This window comes from Hyperolius riggenbachi, chromosome 3 (genome assembly GCF_040937935.1).
Source record: "Hyperolius riggenbachi isolate aHypRig1 chromosome 3, aHypRig1.pri, whole genome shotgun sequence".
Classification (NCBI taxonomy): domain Eukaryota; kingdom Metazoa; phylum Chordata; class Amphibia; order Anura; family Hyperoliidae; genus Hyperolius; species Hyperolius riggenbachi.
Genome location: NC_090648.1, coordinates 452,641,922 through 452,659,980, shown reverse-complemented (window position 1 = coordinate 452,659,980; position 18,059 = coordinate 452,641,922). Strand labels below are relative to the sequence as shown.

At 43.0% G+C, this 18,059-nt stretch overlaps 1 protein-coding gene across 19 annotated transcripts in view; it reads right to left on the bottom strand.

Moving 5' to 3' along the window:
• Window positions 1-18,059, bottom strand: part of DGKI (diacylglycerol kinase iota) — a 599,247-nt gene that overhangs the window by 202,852 nt on the left and 378,336 nt on the right. For all 19 annotated transcript variants that reach the window (XM_068277868.1, XM_068277875.1, XM_068277871.1 and 16 more), the window contains 3 exons: window positions 16,703-16,781; window positions 3,013-3,068; window positions 1,835-1,897 (listed from right to left, as the gene is read on the bottom strand). In XM_068277868.1, the coding sequence (XP_068133969.1) occupies window positions 1,835-1,897; window positions 3,013-3,068; window positions 16,703-16,781 (198 nt within the window). The remainder of the gene's footprint in view (window positions 1-1,834; window positions 1,898-3,012; window positions 3,069-16,702; window positions 16,782-18,059) is intronic.

Below are 18,059 nucleotides of genomic sequence, written 5' to 3'. Positions count from 1 at the left end.
TTAAAATGATATTAGGCATGTGGACCTCAGCAGCGCTCGCTGCATTTATTTAGAGGTGGAACGCTTACTCACCATGTTTGCTATCAATTGTATTCGTCTTCCGTATTAAAGCTGAACTAATGTTTCTCAACACACTAGCAATACTGATAGATACCTCTCTGTTTAATGTAAAGATGCAAATATATGTATTTTACTTGCAGCATAAGAGCTGGGACCCACAGGAGCTGTTTGAGGCCTGGAACCCGCTACAAAACGCTATCGCTAATCGCAATCGCTAGCGTTTTGTATGAGCAGTTTGTAAGCGATTTCATGAGCGTTTTAGGCAGCGATTTTAAAAAAGTGTATCAATTTGCCAGCAGTTGTGTAGCAATTAGCGATTAGCGTTTTAAAGTCTGATTGGTCCTTTCAATTAATTTTAATTTTGTTACAGTGTGCAGTAACTTGAAAACGCTAGCAAAATCGCTCCGTGCAGGTTTTGCTGAGCAATTACTCCAGCGATGATATACTTTACATTGAAGCGCTAACACTCCCAAAATGCCGCATGTCCTGCTCCTGCGATTTTCAATCGCAATCGCTCCAGTTGAAGTTGCCCCATCCATTCAAAGTAGCTGAGCGTTTTTACAAAATGCTAGCGTTTTCAAACGCTCCAAAAATGCTCTGAAAATCGCCCTTGTGGGTACCAGCCCTGAGCCACGCTTTAGAATCACCGGCAATTCCAAAAGAGACAGACTAATGACAGCCAAAGGAGGTGGCTCCACAGGAGCAATTGAGTACTGGCGTACTGTGTAATAGCTGTACAAAGCGATTTTGCAGCAATTTTACTATCTAGAACCACAAGTGAAAAAAAAGGAAATTACATTTCAATCTCTGTACAAATCACTAGTATTAAGCAGTTCACCACTAAGGGTTTTTTCTCCTTATGGACCAGAGCAATTTTCACATCTCAGTGCTCCTCCCTTTCATTCGCCAATAACTTTATCACTACTTAACACAACACAATGATCTATATGTTGTTTTTTTTCACCACCACTTAGGCTTTCTTTAAGTGGTAGAAAAAAAATGGAAAAAGATAATACATGCTACTGTGATTAAAACCCACGTATTTTATGTGCCCATTTGTCCCGGTTATTACGTTTAAAGGAAACCAGAGCTGAGATCAAATAAAAGTTTTATACATACATGGATCTTCCTCCAGCCCCATCCGCACAGATCGCTCTCATGCCGTCCTCGGTCTTCTCCTGCTCCAGTACCGGGTCCCGTAACTTCAGTCAGTCGCAGCCAGTCTGCGCAAAAGAAGTGCGCTCTCTACATATCTCTCCAGTAGCTGCGACTGGCTGAAGTTACGGGACCCGGTACCGAAGAGGGAGAAGACTGAGGACGACGGCGTGGGAGCGATCCGTGCGCATGGGACTGGAGGAAGCCCCAGGTATGTATAAAACTTTTATTTGATCTCAGCTCTGGTACACATTAAATTATGCCCTAGTACTATGTATGGCAACAATATTTTATTTGGAAATAAAGGTGTATTTTTTCAGTTTTGCATTCGTCTCTAATTGCAAGCCCTTACTTGCAAAAATAACAGACGTATACCATCATGACATACATATTAAAAAAGTTGAGTCACTAAGGTAACTATGTATGTATTTTTTATGTATTTTTTTTTTAGTAATGTAAAAATGTAATTACAGTTAGGTGTAAAATTGATTACGAATTTGCCAGGAACTTCGCATTACGATTTTGCATCGTACTTGTGCATTTTGGTGCAATATTGCAATTATGCGAACTTTGAGCTCAACATTATACACAAGTATAACATAAGTGACTAAGTACTCACCACAACTTTAACATGTTTCGATAAATCTCTGGAACTTCGCTGTAGAAAGTCCGAAAAGGCAGCCTGTCGGAAAACAGAATTATCCAAAGTTGACATACTGACAATGAATTACAAAACAAATGTACAGATGATAGATGTGAAGGGCGTGGTATTGGTGGATCTCTAGAAGATCCTGGCACACCCTGCCCTGGGCATCATGTGACATTCTAGTATTGAGTGTGTCAGAGGGTCTAGGCCAGTTGCCCACCTAAATATAGCCCAATCTACATGATACAATTCTTTGTGCGATTCAATTAAGATTCTATTTACGATCCGATTAAATCCAACATTTCCGATCGGGATTTGATTCAATTCGAGTTGCCATTGTTTTGCAATGGCAAATCAAATTGAATCAAATCGAATCCCGATCGGACATGTCGGATTTAATCGGATCGTAAATAGAATCGTAATTGAATTGCACAAAGAATCGTATCGTGTAGATTGAGCTTTAAAGGGGCGGTGATTGCACGTCAGGGGGGCCTGCTGCCACATCACTGCACTGCATAAATCCGGCTTCATATGACCCTACCCCACAGTGCAGCAAAAGGGTCAAATGCATAGGCCCGCCCCCTTCTCAGCGACGTACTCCCTGCTGGGCAGGAAGTACATCACTGGGATTCCCGTCGGTCCACGGATGAGGCCACACTGCACTTCCAGCATTCGCACTCACTGCATCACCCATTGGCTAGCATTACTGCATAATCTGTGTGGTACGCATGGTTCATGCGGTAACACCCTCCAGACTTTGCTATGGCATTGTAGCAGTTTGGTTACTTCCATCACATCACATTTACTATGCAAATTTCCATAGACTTGCTTGTCCCTTTGCGACGAGCTGCGGCGGGGGAGAGCAATGCGGTGCGACGCAACATGTGTTGCAGAGGGATGCAAAGGCATTGTCCATCTTCTTAATTCTCCCACTATTTAATAGTTCCTCTGCTCCCCTTCACAGCAACAGAACACATCGCTAGCCCAAGTCTGTACAGCACTCAGTCCCGAACTGTTATCCAGTTGAAAAGAAGTAATTATACTTTACATATCACTGTGTGTTCTTTGAGTTTCTCTCGATACAGAATTCAGACACGTTGGAGTTACTAGTTTTTAACATAAACAGTCTGTCTGAACTACGGTACACTCACCCCTGCATAGAACATCTTGTTACGAAAACGACTGTTGAATTTTTCAGGATTTGCTTCTGCAAAAGAAAAAAAACAAGAAATTACCCTGGTGAACCTATTAGGGCTCTTATCTTTGTAAACTGATACTGCTGCTTAAAGAAGAACTCTATAGGGATTGTAAAGCAGAGGGACACCAAGAGCCCCAATAGTGTAATTCGTCTTGGGGACAACAAAATAAATGAGAAGTTAAAATTATACTTACAAACCAGGGTTACCAATAGGCAACCACTGTATAGGCAGGTGGGGTGAACAATCCTGACCCCACTCAGGAATAAAAAGTCGCTCTCTGTAGACAGGAAAATAGGGTAACAACCCTCCACCCAGGGTGGACTCAATGCAGTGTACAAGATACAGAGGCGCCAAAAGAATAAAAGGTAATTAAATGAACTTAAAAAACCAACTGTTTAAACAGAGGAGGCGGCGGTGGTCTTACCCCCTCCAAACAGACACAGGCAAGGACTGCGATTCAGAAAGTCAACAATTTATTTGGAACTCTAAAAAACAATGCAACGCGTTTCACGGGCCATACATCCCGCTTCCTCAGGCAAAATACAGTAGGAGTCACAGCATCTGTATTATATCAGCGAGCTTGGCGCCTCTGTCAATGTAAGATACAGAGGCGCCAAGCTCGCTGATATAATACAGATGCATTGTTTTTTGGAGTTCCGAATAAATTGTTGACTTTCTGAATCGCAGTCCTTGCCTGTGTCTGTTTGGAGGGGGTAAGACCACCACTGCCTCCTCTGTTTAACCAGTTGTTTTTTTAAGTTCATTTAATTACCTTTTATTCTTTTGGCGCCTCTGTATCTTGTACACTCTATAGGGATTGTGGTGCAGCATATGAAACAAACAACAATGCATTAACCCTTTTTGGATAACTAATGTGAGAGCTGGGGGGAGGAGTGTTTGGTTTAGGCGTGATTTATGAACTGTGATACAAGTGACATTACTTTGGGATAAAAGCTGTTAGGATAACTATATGGAAAGTAAGGAGACACTCACAGAGGACAACATTAGGCGGTGGGTGAAGATTATGTTGGGATTATGGTTTGGGCAAGGGTTAGTTCAACAGTAGAATATGAGTCAGGGCTAGGTTAGTATTAGACTATGAAAAAAGTATTAGGTTATGCATGCGGGTTACGTTGGTAGCTATAGGAAGAGTTAAGGTGGTGAATAAGGTGTTGTTTGAGGGATTTGATCAGATAGATCCCACTTTGGACAGATAATGATCTGAGAGAGATCTTTCTTTTGCCAAATTGACCTGTGTACAGCCAGCTTTAGATCAGTGTTAGCTAAGTAGAAATGCAAGAAGCATCGCCCATTGGGGATCGGGAAACGATCCCAAGGGGTAGCCCTTGGCATCGTCCTGATCCCCAATGGGCAACTGGGAACAATTAGGGAATTCAGGGAACAATGCTGTAAAGACAGCAGTGGTTGAAAATAGCATTGCAATCTGTCATGCTCGGGCATTGATAAGGAACCAGACAGGACGGATCTTTAACGATGCCTGGGCAATAGTGATTGGCAGCCAATGTACACACATAAGGCTGTAGCTACGGGTTGAGTGAGAGTCTGAAGAATTATATATTTAATAGCCACCTTATAAGTGTTGGGTCAGTATCAGTCTCAACTGACAGTTAAATATGAAACTATAAGTAAGCATTAGGTCAATATTATGACCAAGCCTGTAGAGTTGGAGCAATTTTGGGTACCTGGAGTCGGAGTCGGTGATTTCATAAACTGAAGATTCAGATGATTTATGTACCAACTCCATAGCCCTGATTATGACTGGTCAGTATTATACTATAAGTGACTGGTCAGTGTGAGGCTATAAGTGATAGTTAGGTCATTATACTATAAGTGACTGGTCAGTATGAGGCTTTAAAGTGAACCGAGCACCATTTTTAGCACCCAGGGCATTTCAATAGCACTTTAAAAATGCATGCCAACAATGTGTCTCATTATAAAAAAAAACTTCCTTCTTACCTATTAATTTTACATTTAATGTTTAGCACTGAGTTCATTAGCCTACTTCAGTTGAACGGCCCTACCACAGAGGTTTCAGGCAGCTAAGGACTTAAGTAATTATTTTATTGCACACATTATCTAAAGGTAAACAATACCTTTTCATGAACAGAGGGAGATATGTAATTAGGACAACTCTTTCAAAGAGCTTATCCAGAGGGAATGTGTGAAGATAGCATCTGTGACTTCTGTAAATAAGGATGGGGAGAAGGGGAGTGGGGAACATGGCAAATCCTATAGCTATTACAAACCAGGAGAAACTCCAGGGAAAGAAAGGGTACTTAGTTCCCTTTAAGTGTGAGTAAAGTCAGTGTAAGTCAATAACTGAGGGTTGGCCGGTATAAGGTTATGAGCTTTCGCATCAGAGATCAGGCAATACATTTATACATTTGTTAAGCCTTGATCTCGAAACCTGAATCATCTTTGCTAATCTGCTGAGCCTGAGCCACTAAAACAACACTGAAAAAGAACACAGGTACAGGCCAGGTCTCTGAGTCATGTTACTTACAGGATTTGTTGTGTTTTCGTCTTCCGTAATAAGACACGGATGTGAGTGGCAGGTTTATTGTAATGTGCCACACGTGACAGCAATAAGAAAGTCCCACAAAGCGAGTCACACGGGGGTCGTGAATAATAGCGCTGTAAAATGGTCTCCAGCGCTGTGGGATCGGTACACGGACTGCCTTCTACACATCCTCTAATGTGGGGAGCCGGCGTTCGTCACCGGGTGCAATGAGGCGTACAGCTCGCGTTTTGTACATTACGCACTTGAAAAGCACAGGTTTCACTCCATTACCCATAAATGTATCCCATTTCCTCTGCCTCTAACAAAGACAACAGAGCAATAAAGCAAAGCAGAAGATGAACAAATGACCTGGATAAGGAATGCAGAGAAGAAAGAATCGGATATAAAATGTATCTTGTCTATCCTGCGCAGATAATGCTCACCCGTGGATGGGAGTCCGCATTAAGAACTGTGAACCTGCTCCAGGCTGACATCCAGATTAATGGCTCGTACAGATCTCAGCCCTATGCATTTTTATGAGCTAATATTTAAATTAAAGAACAGAGGTAAAGTGAAGCTATGGCTATGTGTGCGGAAAGTGATTTATTATATAACTTCTTGCCATCTCTATGCTGTAGGCAATGGTTGCAGTGATTGACAGATAAAAAGCTGGCAATGCTGCCTTTATTGCATGTAATTTTTTTTTTATTATACTTTATTTTGAAGGGAAAAAGGTATATGAAAGAGGAACTCCAGTGAAAATAATGTAATAAAAAAAGTGCTTCATTTTTACAATAATTATGTATAAATGATTTAGTCAGTGTTTGCCCATTGTAAAATCTTTTAAATCCCTGATTTATATTCTGACATTTATTACATGGTGACATTTTTACTGATGGCAAGTGATGTAGCTGCTGCTTGCTGTTTTGGCAGTTGGAAACAGCTGTAAACAGCGATTTCCCACAATGTAACAGGGTTCACAGACAGGAAACTGCCAGAAGTACCTCGTTACTCAGAGTTTCTTGTGGGAGGGGTTTCACCACAATATCAGCCATACAGCGCCCCCTGATGGTCTGTTTGTGAAAAGGAATAGATTTCTCATGTAAAAGGGGGTATCAGCTACTGATTGGGATAAAGTTCAATTCTTGGTTGGAGTTTCTCTTTAAACATCCCTGTAAGCCTTACCCACACATAAACACATCCTATAGGTTGGAGAGCGTGTGGCTTCACCACTTGGCCAATACCAATTACTTTTATATTTAAAGAGGAGCTGTTAGGTATAAGGTCTCAGAGAAAATAAACACATATATCAGTAGCTAAAGATTGGCTGTACTTACATTACATATGCATTTCACTGTCCACGTTTGGATTTCACAGAATTTGTATATAGTATATGCAGAGATAGATGCTCCTGACAGCTCATGGCAGGCTCCATATTTTTCTGTCAAATGGGTCGTCATGTCCTGCCTGCTTCCTGATCACAGATAAGCTCCTACTTGAACAACACAGTGTGCAGTGAATATTAATGAGCCATGTGGCTAGGAACAATAGCTGACTCCTGCAGTGTACTCTGCCCAGATATTTATCAGTGCTACGCGCTGGACTGATTAGAAGCTCCTGTAACGTCTCATTAGCAGCCGAGGGGAGGGCCCCAGAATGCTTTGCAGTTTAGTATGCGGCTTGCGTCCTTATGGTTCTATAACAGCCTTTCTGATAAGCACACATCAAAGGTAACTGAGATTTTTATCTTCACTAATTTCTTTATGGCTTCCTTCTAAACTGTTTAACACAGGAGAATAGAGGTTTAAATTAGCTTCTGCAGCCTGACAGTTACTCTTTAAGGACCATTATCTTGAAAAATTAAAATATGTAAAATACATGTGTACAAGAACTACATTTCTTCCAGAGTAAAATACAAAATAAAATTACTTTTCTCTGATGTTGCTGTCACTTACAGTAAGCAGTAGAAAACTGACAGATCTGACAGGTTTTGGACTAGTCCATCTCCTCGTGGAGGATTCTCAGGGGCTTCTTTATTTTTAAAAGCATTAACTGAATAGCAGTTGCTTAGTCCAACTGCCAAAATAGTGTGCAAATGAGTGATTTTGTAAAGAAGAAAAAAATATACTTAGTTTTACCATAAGAAAATGGACTAGTCCAAAACCTTTCGGATCTGTCAGACCTTTAATGCCTATTGCAAGTGACAGTAGCATAGGAGAAACGTGTTTTATAGTCCATTTTAATCTGGGAGAGATGTACTTCTCATAAATGTATGTACACGTATTTTAAATTTTACATTTTTCGTGATAGTGGCCCTTTAAGGGGTACTTGGTGAAGTGGGTGGAAAATCCTGCCCCAGTTGCACAGCACTCTTTTACTTTTATGGACAAAGGATTTGGAGGATGTGGGGTACGGCCTTGTTCACATCTGCTGCACTGAGAAACGTGGGAAAGCGCGTGGTTAAAAACGCATGCGCGTTTTAGTGCGCGATTCTGTGCGTTTTGTGTGCACTTCTTTAAAGCATGTTTTGCTTATTGTAGCAGTTGTCAATAAAGCTTTGTTTTTATATGTAAATGCAATTTTTTTGCAATTAGGAGTAAAAAAATGCATGCGCTACTATGCGCTTGTACACGCTTCTATGCACTTAAAAAACGCACCCATTCACTTGCATTGATGTGCGCTTTACAGCTCAACGCACAGAAACGCATGCAACACTACGTTTTTGTAACGCTGCTCAGCGCAGCGCATAGATGTGAACCAGACACATTTAATTACGTGGGAAAATCAAAACCTTGCTCGCTGAACGCACAGGGCGGTGCGCTGTGAAAAGCGCACAGAAACTTCCCTGATGTGAACGGGAAGGGGAGGGGAGAAAGCAGCAGAGAAAGATACAGGACGAGGAGAGAGCAGAGAGACATGAAGGAAATGGAACAAGTTCAGATAGAACTAGGGAAAGAAATAGACAGACGCTTGACGAGGAGCGAGACAGCAAGGAAGGTAATTACTTAAATGTCTTATGCTGGGAATACACGGTTCGTTTTTGCCTTCGTTTAAACCTTCGTTTCGATTGTGCCTTTTGTCCTTTTCGATCCCGAAATAATCAGTCATACGGTTAATATCACCACCCACGGTTTAGTTTTTTTTTCCGATTCTGATGGTTTCGTTTTTCCAATGATCGAAGGCTGCAAAGAAACGAAACGAAAATCCCTTTTTACAGGGACGGACTAGCATAAACGAATATATAATCGATCTGAACAGCCATCAAGCCTACCAATGGCTCGATTAGATGGATAAAGAGAGATAATATCAAACATGTTCGATCACTAGTCGTTCGTTTTTGGGGTCTATTAATCGAAACTATAATGAGATTATGACTATTTTCACATACGTTTTCAACACTCGATTCGTTTACCGAACGAATCGAAGGTTTAAACGAAGGCAAAAACGAACCGTGTATTCCCAGCATTAGGGAACCAAAATGTGGTTAATCTGTCCACCTTTGAGCTACAGGACAAACATATCACTTTGCTCAATAAAGGATTGTCTTTTTCACCAACAACTTCAGGAGATGTATTCGAAATATATAAAGATATTTATCTATTTTTAAGAAATGTACTCCTTAGGATAACTTATGGTAATGCTGATTTTACACATGATCAAACCAAGGAAGATTACGTGAGTCTAACTATAAATGAAAGAGAGACATTGTCAGCATTAGAGGCCCTATTTGATGAAAATCAGTCAGAAGTAATGACTGCTGGCGAGGAAATCTCCCCATCGGGAATAGATCCTGGGGAGTTGGATGTAGTGAGACCACCTTCCTCAGGGCTACATGTAAAATCCAGTTATATGCCTCCATTGTCCCAAAATAAATATATTAAAGTATTTCTGGATACCATAGAAAAAGAGTTGTGGAAAATGCGTTTTACCGCATTTCCCGAAGACAGAAATGTAAGTAAAGAAGAGGTAGATGCCTTAAAAGAACTTACTTGTGCACCCAAAATAATTATCAAGCCGAGTGACAAGGGAGGTAACATAGTGGTACTTGACGAAGAAGCATATGTCAAGGAAATAGAGAGGCAACTTGGGGATAGAGATACTTACCTGCCCCTGCGAGATAATCCCTTTCCCTTAATAAAGGACAGGATTAATGATCTACTTGATGATGGTCTTTTCCTTAATCACATCTCTAGAACTGAATGGGAATATTTAAAAGTTGACACATATAATATACCCACTATGTACGTTCTTCCTAAACTACATAAGTCCCCCCATAACCCTCCAGGAAGACCTATTGTCTCCTCGGTTGGTAGCCCCACCCAACGAGTGGGACAATTTATTGATAAAAAGCTGAGTCCCTTGGTCCAGTCCCTGCCCTCCTATGTCCAGGATACCCGCGATGTCCTGGGTGTCCTGGCTGGTCTTGAGCTGCCCCCGGAGTCCTTCCTTGTGGGAATCGACGTTGAGTCCTTGTACACGTCGATTCCGCATGAGGACGGGCTCCGGGCAATGTCCTTCTTCCTCCACGAGAGATATCCCTCCGCGGGGGCCCATAATGAGTTCCTTGTCGAGTGCATGCGATTAATCCTGACGCAAAATTGCTTCAGTTTTGGTGGCAGATATTTCCGACAGGTGCGTGGTACATCTATGGGGGCGGCGTGCGCCCCGGCCTACGCGTGCCTACATTTAGGATTTTGGGAGCGTCGAGACGTATTTCCGAACCCGGATTTTGGGGCGCACGTCGCCCTCTGGATTCGGTACATAGATGATGTACTGGTGGCATGGAGTGGTAGTAGCGATGAATTGGATGGATTTATCTCAACGCTTAACTCTAATGAACGCAATATAAAACTTACATATACGTATGGTAATGAGATCCCTTTTTTGGATCTGCGCCTTAGAGTGGACGGAAATAGAGTGGTGTCTACATCTTTTCGAAAACCCTCAGCCGGTAACGCTCTCCTCCATGCCTCCAGTCACCATCCATCCTCATTAAAAAGAGGTATCCCCTATGGACAGTTCCTCCGGTTGCGGAGGAACTGTTCCAATGATAATGACTTTCGGAAAGAGTCTAGGGACATGTATACCCGATTCCGTGAACGGGGGTACACGCATTCGGTTTTGCGGCGAGCCCTGAAGCGTGCATGGAACTTGGATCGAGAGGATCTCCTGGCCACTCGCGGGGGGAGGTCCAGTGTGGAGGGAGGGGGACATATGCGGCTCGTGACCAGCTATGGCACCCATTGGGAGAGCTTGCGGGAATTGCTGTCCACGTTTTGGCCAATCTTGACGGCCTCAGACGAGATAGCAAAAGTAGTGGGTCCACGCCCACTGCTTACCGCCAGGAGAGCCCCCAATTTGAGGGACAAATTAGTACGTAGTGAGTACAGAGCTAATAATGAAACATGGCTACAGAGAGGCGTACCTAACGGCTCTTATAAGTGTGGCAAATGTAAACTTTGTCCATTCATTGAACACACAAAGAAGTTTGAGAATAGCACTGGGGACGTTGAATATGACATAAGAGCATTTATTAATTGTGACACGACTCGTGTCATCTACATGATACAGTGTCCCTGTAAGCTTAAATATGTCGGGAAGACTAAAAGGGCATTAAAGGAACGAGTCCTGGAGCATTTCGGTAAAATTAAAGGAGGTAAAGCAATAGGAGGCATTTATGAACACTACAGGGAATGTCATAATAATGATTTAAGAGGCACCCTGGTTAAAGGCATTTACAGATTAAAGGTGTCCACAAGGAGAGGAGACTTTGATGAAGTGTTGTACTGTAAAGAAGCATCATGGATCTTTAAATTAAATACGGTAGCACCATTTGGCTTAAATGCCGAATTGGACTTGACTCCATTTTTGAGGATCCAAAGGTATAACTAACTGTATGGGATTTGTATGGACCCGCAATGAATGATAGGTGCCATGCAATAAAAGTGCCAAAAATCAAAAATTAAAGAATTAAAAAATTAAAAACTATAATCAAAGTTTGGAATTTAATATACAGATTTGATAATATCTGAATTTAACATTGCCCTAGAGATCGCATATGTACACATCTTTGAAAGAATGGTTGGAAGCCTGTGGACGTACTCAGGTTATTAAGGATCCTGTGTGGCAAAACAAACTATTGACCTTCCAGTTGACATAGAAATGGCTTTCTTTATATGTCATCATTTATCTATGTATGTGGAACTATGAACTCTTTGATGTCGCAGTGGCCCCCTTTAATATGAAGTCATGACGTCCGCCCTGTAAGAAAAGCACTGACTTGAAACTATTGATCTTCCATTTGACATGGGAATGGCTTTCTCTATATGTCATCACTTATCTATGTATATGGAACTATGAACTCTTTGATGTTGCAGTGGCCCCCTTTAATATGAAGCCATGACGTCCGCCCTGTAAGAAAAGCACTGACTTGAAACTGATGCGTGTATATGGAGCCGTCAGCCCATCCCATTGCATGCCGTGCATTGAGTCACGGTGTGTACGTAGAGAGGAGGCGGGCTTTTCTGCACTATTTTTAATGAACTTTTGCGTACATTGAAGCCACACCCTGAGGAAGCGTCGCAGGTGACGCGAAACGTCGGTGGGCGGAGCCACGCAGCCTGTTCTCTTGCTACGCTTCCGTGTTGCGAGCGCATGGAGTGGCATTCCGTCTTGTATGCATGCCAGGTTGGACCCAGGCAGCTAACCAGACTGCCAGGACAAAGGCATTACCAGCACTGAGGAGTACAAGCCGAGATGCGGCCTTTCTCTATTCAATCACTCCCCAGTGGCATATGAAACAGCAATACAAGTATCAGGAAAGCAGGACGGACGCCAGCAACATCATGTGGTGAGACCCATCCTTTATTCCTTGCTGACAAGCATACGAACTGCACTACCTGTGGAGGAATGAATTTTTGCTAGCTCCCAGGTCCATTCAATTACTTAGTGCGACGGATCATAATGAGAATTTGAACTATTGTCCTCAGAAGGAAGAGGGGGGCCCCCACTATACACATATATATATACTATTTTTCCATAGTGCATGGCACCGGTACGGAAGCGTGGCATGCTTGTGATGTATGGATGGTTAACTTCCTAAAGCATTGTCAAGCTGACATATTTATTATAGCGGCTGATTGACGGCTAAACTGTAGCTTTGCTTATGCAATTTTATCTTTGAATCATGTGTGTCCTGTCTATATTGTGATTAATTGATTATTTAATAGTCCTTGATTTATTAATAAACTTTGATATTTTGCATATTAAGGTGGCCTGAGTAGCCATATGTGTTCAGATTTCGAAGTGTAATTATTGTATTAGGGTTGGCCCCGCCCACTATCCTGTAATTGGGTAAGATAGCAAATTGTCACAAGGACTATAACCACAGGCATTATTTTGCCTTCATATTCCTTTTTTCTTCACTGATGTGAACGTGGCCTAATGCTGGGTACACACTATGAGATGAGATTTAGATTTACTGTCAGATCGATTATTTCCAACATGTCCGATTTGCTTTCCGATTGATTTCTAAGCATTTTCCAATCGATTTACTATTAAAGTTAACGGAAATCGATCGGAAATTGCTTGTAAATCGATCGGAAAGCAAATCGGACATGTTGGAAATAATCGGTCTGACAGTAAATCGATCATAAAATCTCATAGTGTGTACCCAGCATTATACACTGTGGGTAGTTATGGGTGCTATCCACTACCACTCAGGTAAACAGATAATGGGGGGTTATATCTATCTCCCTACCTATTTCTTTAACCTTTTAACTGATGATTTATTTTGTGCGCTGCAGCGCCACGTATTTTTTGATCTCCCACAGCCTGCCTGTGAGCCTCCCCTAGCCTAATGCAGAGGGGTGCAGGGAACGCTTTGATATGCACCTGAAATGTATGCAGGATCGATTCTCCTCTTCCACTACTGTGCGGTGCTGTAATGCTGACATCATCCATAATACAACATGTAATCAAAACCTGAAGGAGGATGATGTCAGCGCTACAGAACTCAGAACTTCCTCTCTGTTCTACAAAAAAATATGTAACAGCATAAAAACCTTTAAAGAAAAACATTTCTTTCAAATACTGCAATAAACTGCAGAGTATCTACAGGACTTCCTGCTTTTATGGAAGCAGACATAGGGTTAACACCCTGTGTTTACCAATTAGCTGTTCTGCTGTGGCAGCCAGCTGACTCCGCTGAGATCAAATTACAACTTGTGATTAGGCACAGATGAGGGGGATTTACACAGGTTAAACTCTCTAAATACACACAGGGTGCATTTCTCTATACTTTCCTTCTGTCCTGTGCAAGAGTTCAGGTCCACTTAAAGAGGAACTGTCACGAAAATCTTAAAATTTAAAACACATACAAATAAGAAGTACATTTCTCCCAGAGTAAAATGAGCCATAAATTACTTTTCTCCTATGTTGCTGTCACAGTACAGTAGGTAGTAGAAATCTGACATTATCGACAGGATTTGAGCTAGTCCATCTCTTCATGGGGGATTCTCAGCATGGCCTTTATTCTTTATAAAGACATTCCCTGAAAAAGATTTATACAAAAATGCTGGCCAGCCTCCCTGCTCGCTGCACACTATTTTGGCACTTGGACGGAGCAACTGACATTCACTAAGTGCTTTTAAAAATAAAGAAAACCCTGAGAACCCCCCTATGAGAAGATGGGCTAGTCCAAAATCCGTCGGTAATGTCAGATTTCTACTACTTACTGTAAGTGACAGCACACAGGAGAAAAGTAATTTATGGCTCATTTTACTCCGGGAGATTTCGCAACAGTTCCTCTTTTAAGAAGGCAAACCCATACTTAGGATTGGCGATAGGTACAATACTTGGTAAGAGTATCACTGCAAGTCACAGAGGAGGAGAAGGCAACAGAAGTAATTTGAGGACATGAAGGAACTGATTTGGGGATTTAGGAAGACATGATGGGAGTCCTCCAGTGTCCTGTCTGCCACTGATTAGACTCTGCGTCACTCACTCCACACACTGCCTGTTCAGTGTCAGGGTAATTACAGGCGTCTCACACAGGCAGACAAAGCGCACACCAAGATGGGAGTTTGGGGTTATCCGAAGTAATAAGTCTGAGCGATACGTTTCCTCTCTCCTGTGCTTGCAACTAATAAGAGGACTTGCTGCAAACACTTCTCTCCATAGATCAGGAGTTAAGGTGAGATTGTAAGCAAGAAACAGAATAAGCTGGCATAGTCTGGTAAAAGGAGGTACAACCGTTTGGTACGCAAAAAAGCACAGAAGTATTTGTTTTATATCCCATCTACTATTTCTAAATCACCCAACCGTAATGGTCTAAAGCACACTATAGGAGGGATTCCAAAATTTGGTATAAATAAATCTTTATTGAGCAACTTAGAAAGCGAGGACGTATTACGGTGCTGCCGCATGAGTTGGGCACCGGGTGGTGCCACTAGTAGTATAATATTGGTAATTTCAATTACTAATATTTTACTATGCAGTACCCGGCTTGAAACCTCCACTATTAATGTATTACCCACATCCCACCACCACCACCTAATGCTTAACCCTAACTCACTTTTAGGCACCTAACCCTAACCCCCTGCCTGAAAAGAACTACCCAATGAATGCCTAACCCTCCTGTAAGTGCCCATCTTTAACACGCCCCAACCTATTGCCTAACCCTAATCCACCTGTAAGTGCTTAAATCTAACCCCATCCATAAGTGTCTAACTTTAACACCCCACCCCCACAGTTTGTCTGCGGGGTAGATTGTCGACTTCCGGTGCACAGCATGCTGTATGAAAGCACCTACTGTATATGCTTTCATTAGCATAGTGGTGAGGTGCGGTAAAATTACCCACCGCAGTGTGAAAGGGCCCAGAAGCCACAGTGATGGTACATCCAACACCCATCAAGCATCAACTGATTGGTACCTTCTAGGGGCCCCCAACACAGGACTGTAATGCAGGCAGATATGAATCTCAGCTCACAATTCACAGTGCACCTCATTTGGCATGAACGCATGCACACACGTATGAATGTTTCTGAAATACCTCCCTGCAGAACTACTGCACATCAAGTAGTAGTGCTAATTTTAGTGCAGGGACATCACTGGGCATGGTACTACTTGTTTGGTAACTGAGGGTCAGTTAATGGCAGCCTCCAGCATTAGCAGGTCCAGTGCTACCATAAAGGCAATGTGGTCAATTTCCCCAATGGCCCTGAGCACTCTTCCCCCCTCTCTTCCCCCCCAGGTCTCCCAAAGCTCCTTCAAAGTTCTGTCCGCATAGCAACTAACCTGTCCCGGGGTTGCAGCTGCTTCCATGCTTCCTTTCTTCATCCTCGCTGGTTGCCTCTCCTCCATGACCCCTCGCATGTCATTATGTATTAACAATCTATCAGTTCACTGAGAAGAGTCACCCTTGTGAGGATGAAGAGGGGAACACACGGAATAGAGCAGTGCACTGGGACAGGTGAGTTACTATGACAAAAACAGTGCAGGGGCCCCGGGGACCAGTGGTGTAGCTAATGAACAATGTGCCCCGATGCAAGTTTAGCATCCCCCCCCCCCCCCCAAGCACTCTATACATAACAATTGATACGGCGCACCAAAACCTGCCAATGGCAACTACAGTGTCAGAGGTGCAAGAAGGGGATGGGGAGCAGTTTGTTTATGATTACCACTATTCAAAGTATCTATAGAAGTGATGATTTTGAGCACAGGACCAATAGAGAGCTAATACTGTAATTGGGGGAGGGCCCCGATGTGGTCGCAACCTCTGCAACCCCTATTGCTACGCCCCTGCCGGGGACCACAGTAAAGTGTGTGTGTGTGTGTGGGGGGGGGGTGGTATCTGTGGGCAGGAAGCAACTGTCTTGTGGGCCCTGGGAGGTGAATCTGCGGTGGGTAGGTGGGGTAGGGGGACACCCAGCTCAGTTTTATCCTAGGCGCCATTGTGGCTTGACTAGACGCTGAGCACCAGGAGGGAATGCTGACATCCTGGAAGGGTTCCTTTAGACAGGAAGTTAGCTGCAGGTGTAGAGGCCTCTGTGGTGTGATGTAACAGGGCAGACAGACAGCAGCATTATACACCGAGCTATAGGGAGAGAAGCTCCACCCACCTCTGGACTCGTGGAATTCCAGTGTCACGTGTGCGTCAAAGCCCAGACTGAAGTAGTTATTAAATACATTTAGTGGAAGCTGAAAAGAATCAGAAAAAAACACAATGAGACTAAACACCAAGGTGAAGGAATATCAATAACATTGCATATCACAGTGCAGAAAAGAAAGAATAAGGATGGGTTAAAGCGGACCTCAAAAGAGGTAAGTATAGTCCAGAGACTTCCCCGATCTTCTAACACCCCTCGATTCCAGTGCTGGGTCCCTCTAAACATATTCTATAAAATTGAATAGATTTCTCATGGCCGCGCTCCAGTCCCTGTACGAATAAGTCTGTACTACACATGGTAGGGTCCACACCTGCACAGTAGCATAAAGCTGTCCATGTGTGGCTTTTTCTTCTGTGCACGACCAGCTTCAAGCTACTGCACACGCATGTACAAATTGCACTTGTACAGTATAGCCGACCCGCCACCATGAAGAGGAAGAGGGGCAGCGGCAGATGGAATGAGAACGATCGCAGAAGCTTCTGGACCAACCAGAGACTTCCTCCTACATAGGTATCGGTTTTCTTTAACATTTATTTCTTTACAGGTTTGCTTTTTATATGAAAAACACTTAGGTATAAGTATTGTACACCAACACTTAGGCCCCTTTTACGCTAAGCCTCTTTCTTTCCCTTGCGTTACCCTTTCTGCACGCAGGGTAACACAACAGCAAACAAAGTCTATGGGGCCTAGCAAACTTACCTTGTCGGGTTGCACTGGAAGTTCCCGACCCTCTGCAAAGTCAACAGTGCCTTACCGTTCGACACATTTTCTTTGTTGCCCATTGACTTCCATGCATTCCTCCCGAATGCATGGAAGTCAATGGGCAACGAAGACAATGTAAACATGTTAGCGGCGGGGCTCATGTGTGGAATGATGCAAATAAAACGGGGCAGGCAGGAACCCCAGTGACATACTTCTTGTTCAGCAGGGAGTACATCACTGGGTGAGGGACGGCGAAGGGCGTGTGGGGGAGGGGGGGCCCGCCTCAAAGTAAAACTAAATCCACCTAATAAAAAAAAAATAGTGTGTCCAAATATTCCAGTGCACCCTTTATAGTGTGTCCTACCAAATGCAACCCCCCCATGTGTCCAAGCATTCCGGTGCCTTTTCATAGTATGCCCCATGGATCTATGATCCCCTGTAGTGTATCCCAACTTAGGAGTATGTATGTGACAACATGTTGAATTATTAGTGTAGTAGAAGTATGTACCAGTTGTTTCGGTTCCACTGTACCTATTTTGATTCTCATGGCATCCCTATGGCAACCTGGGACCCCCTTTATTTCCCACACTAACCTGCTATTGGGGAA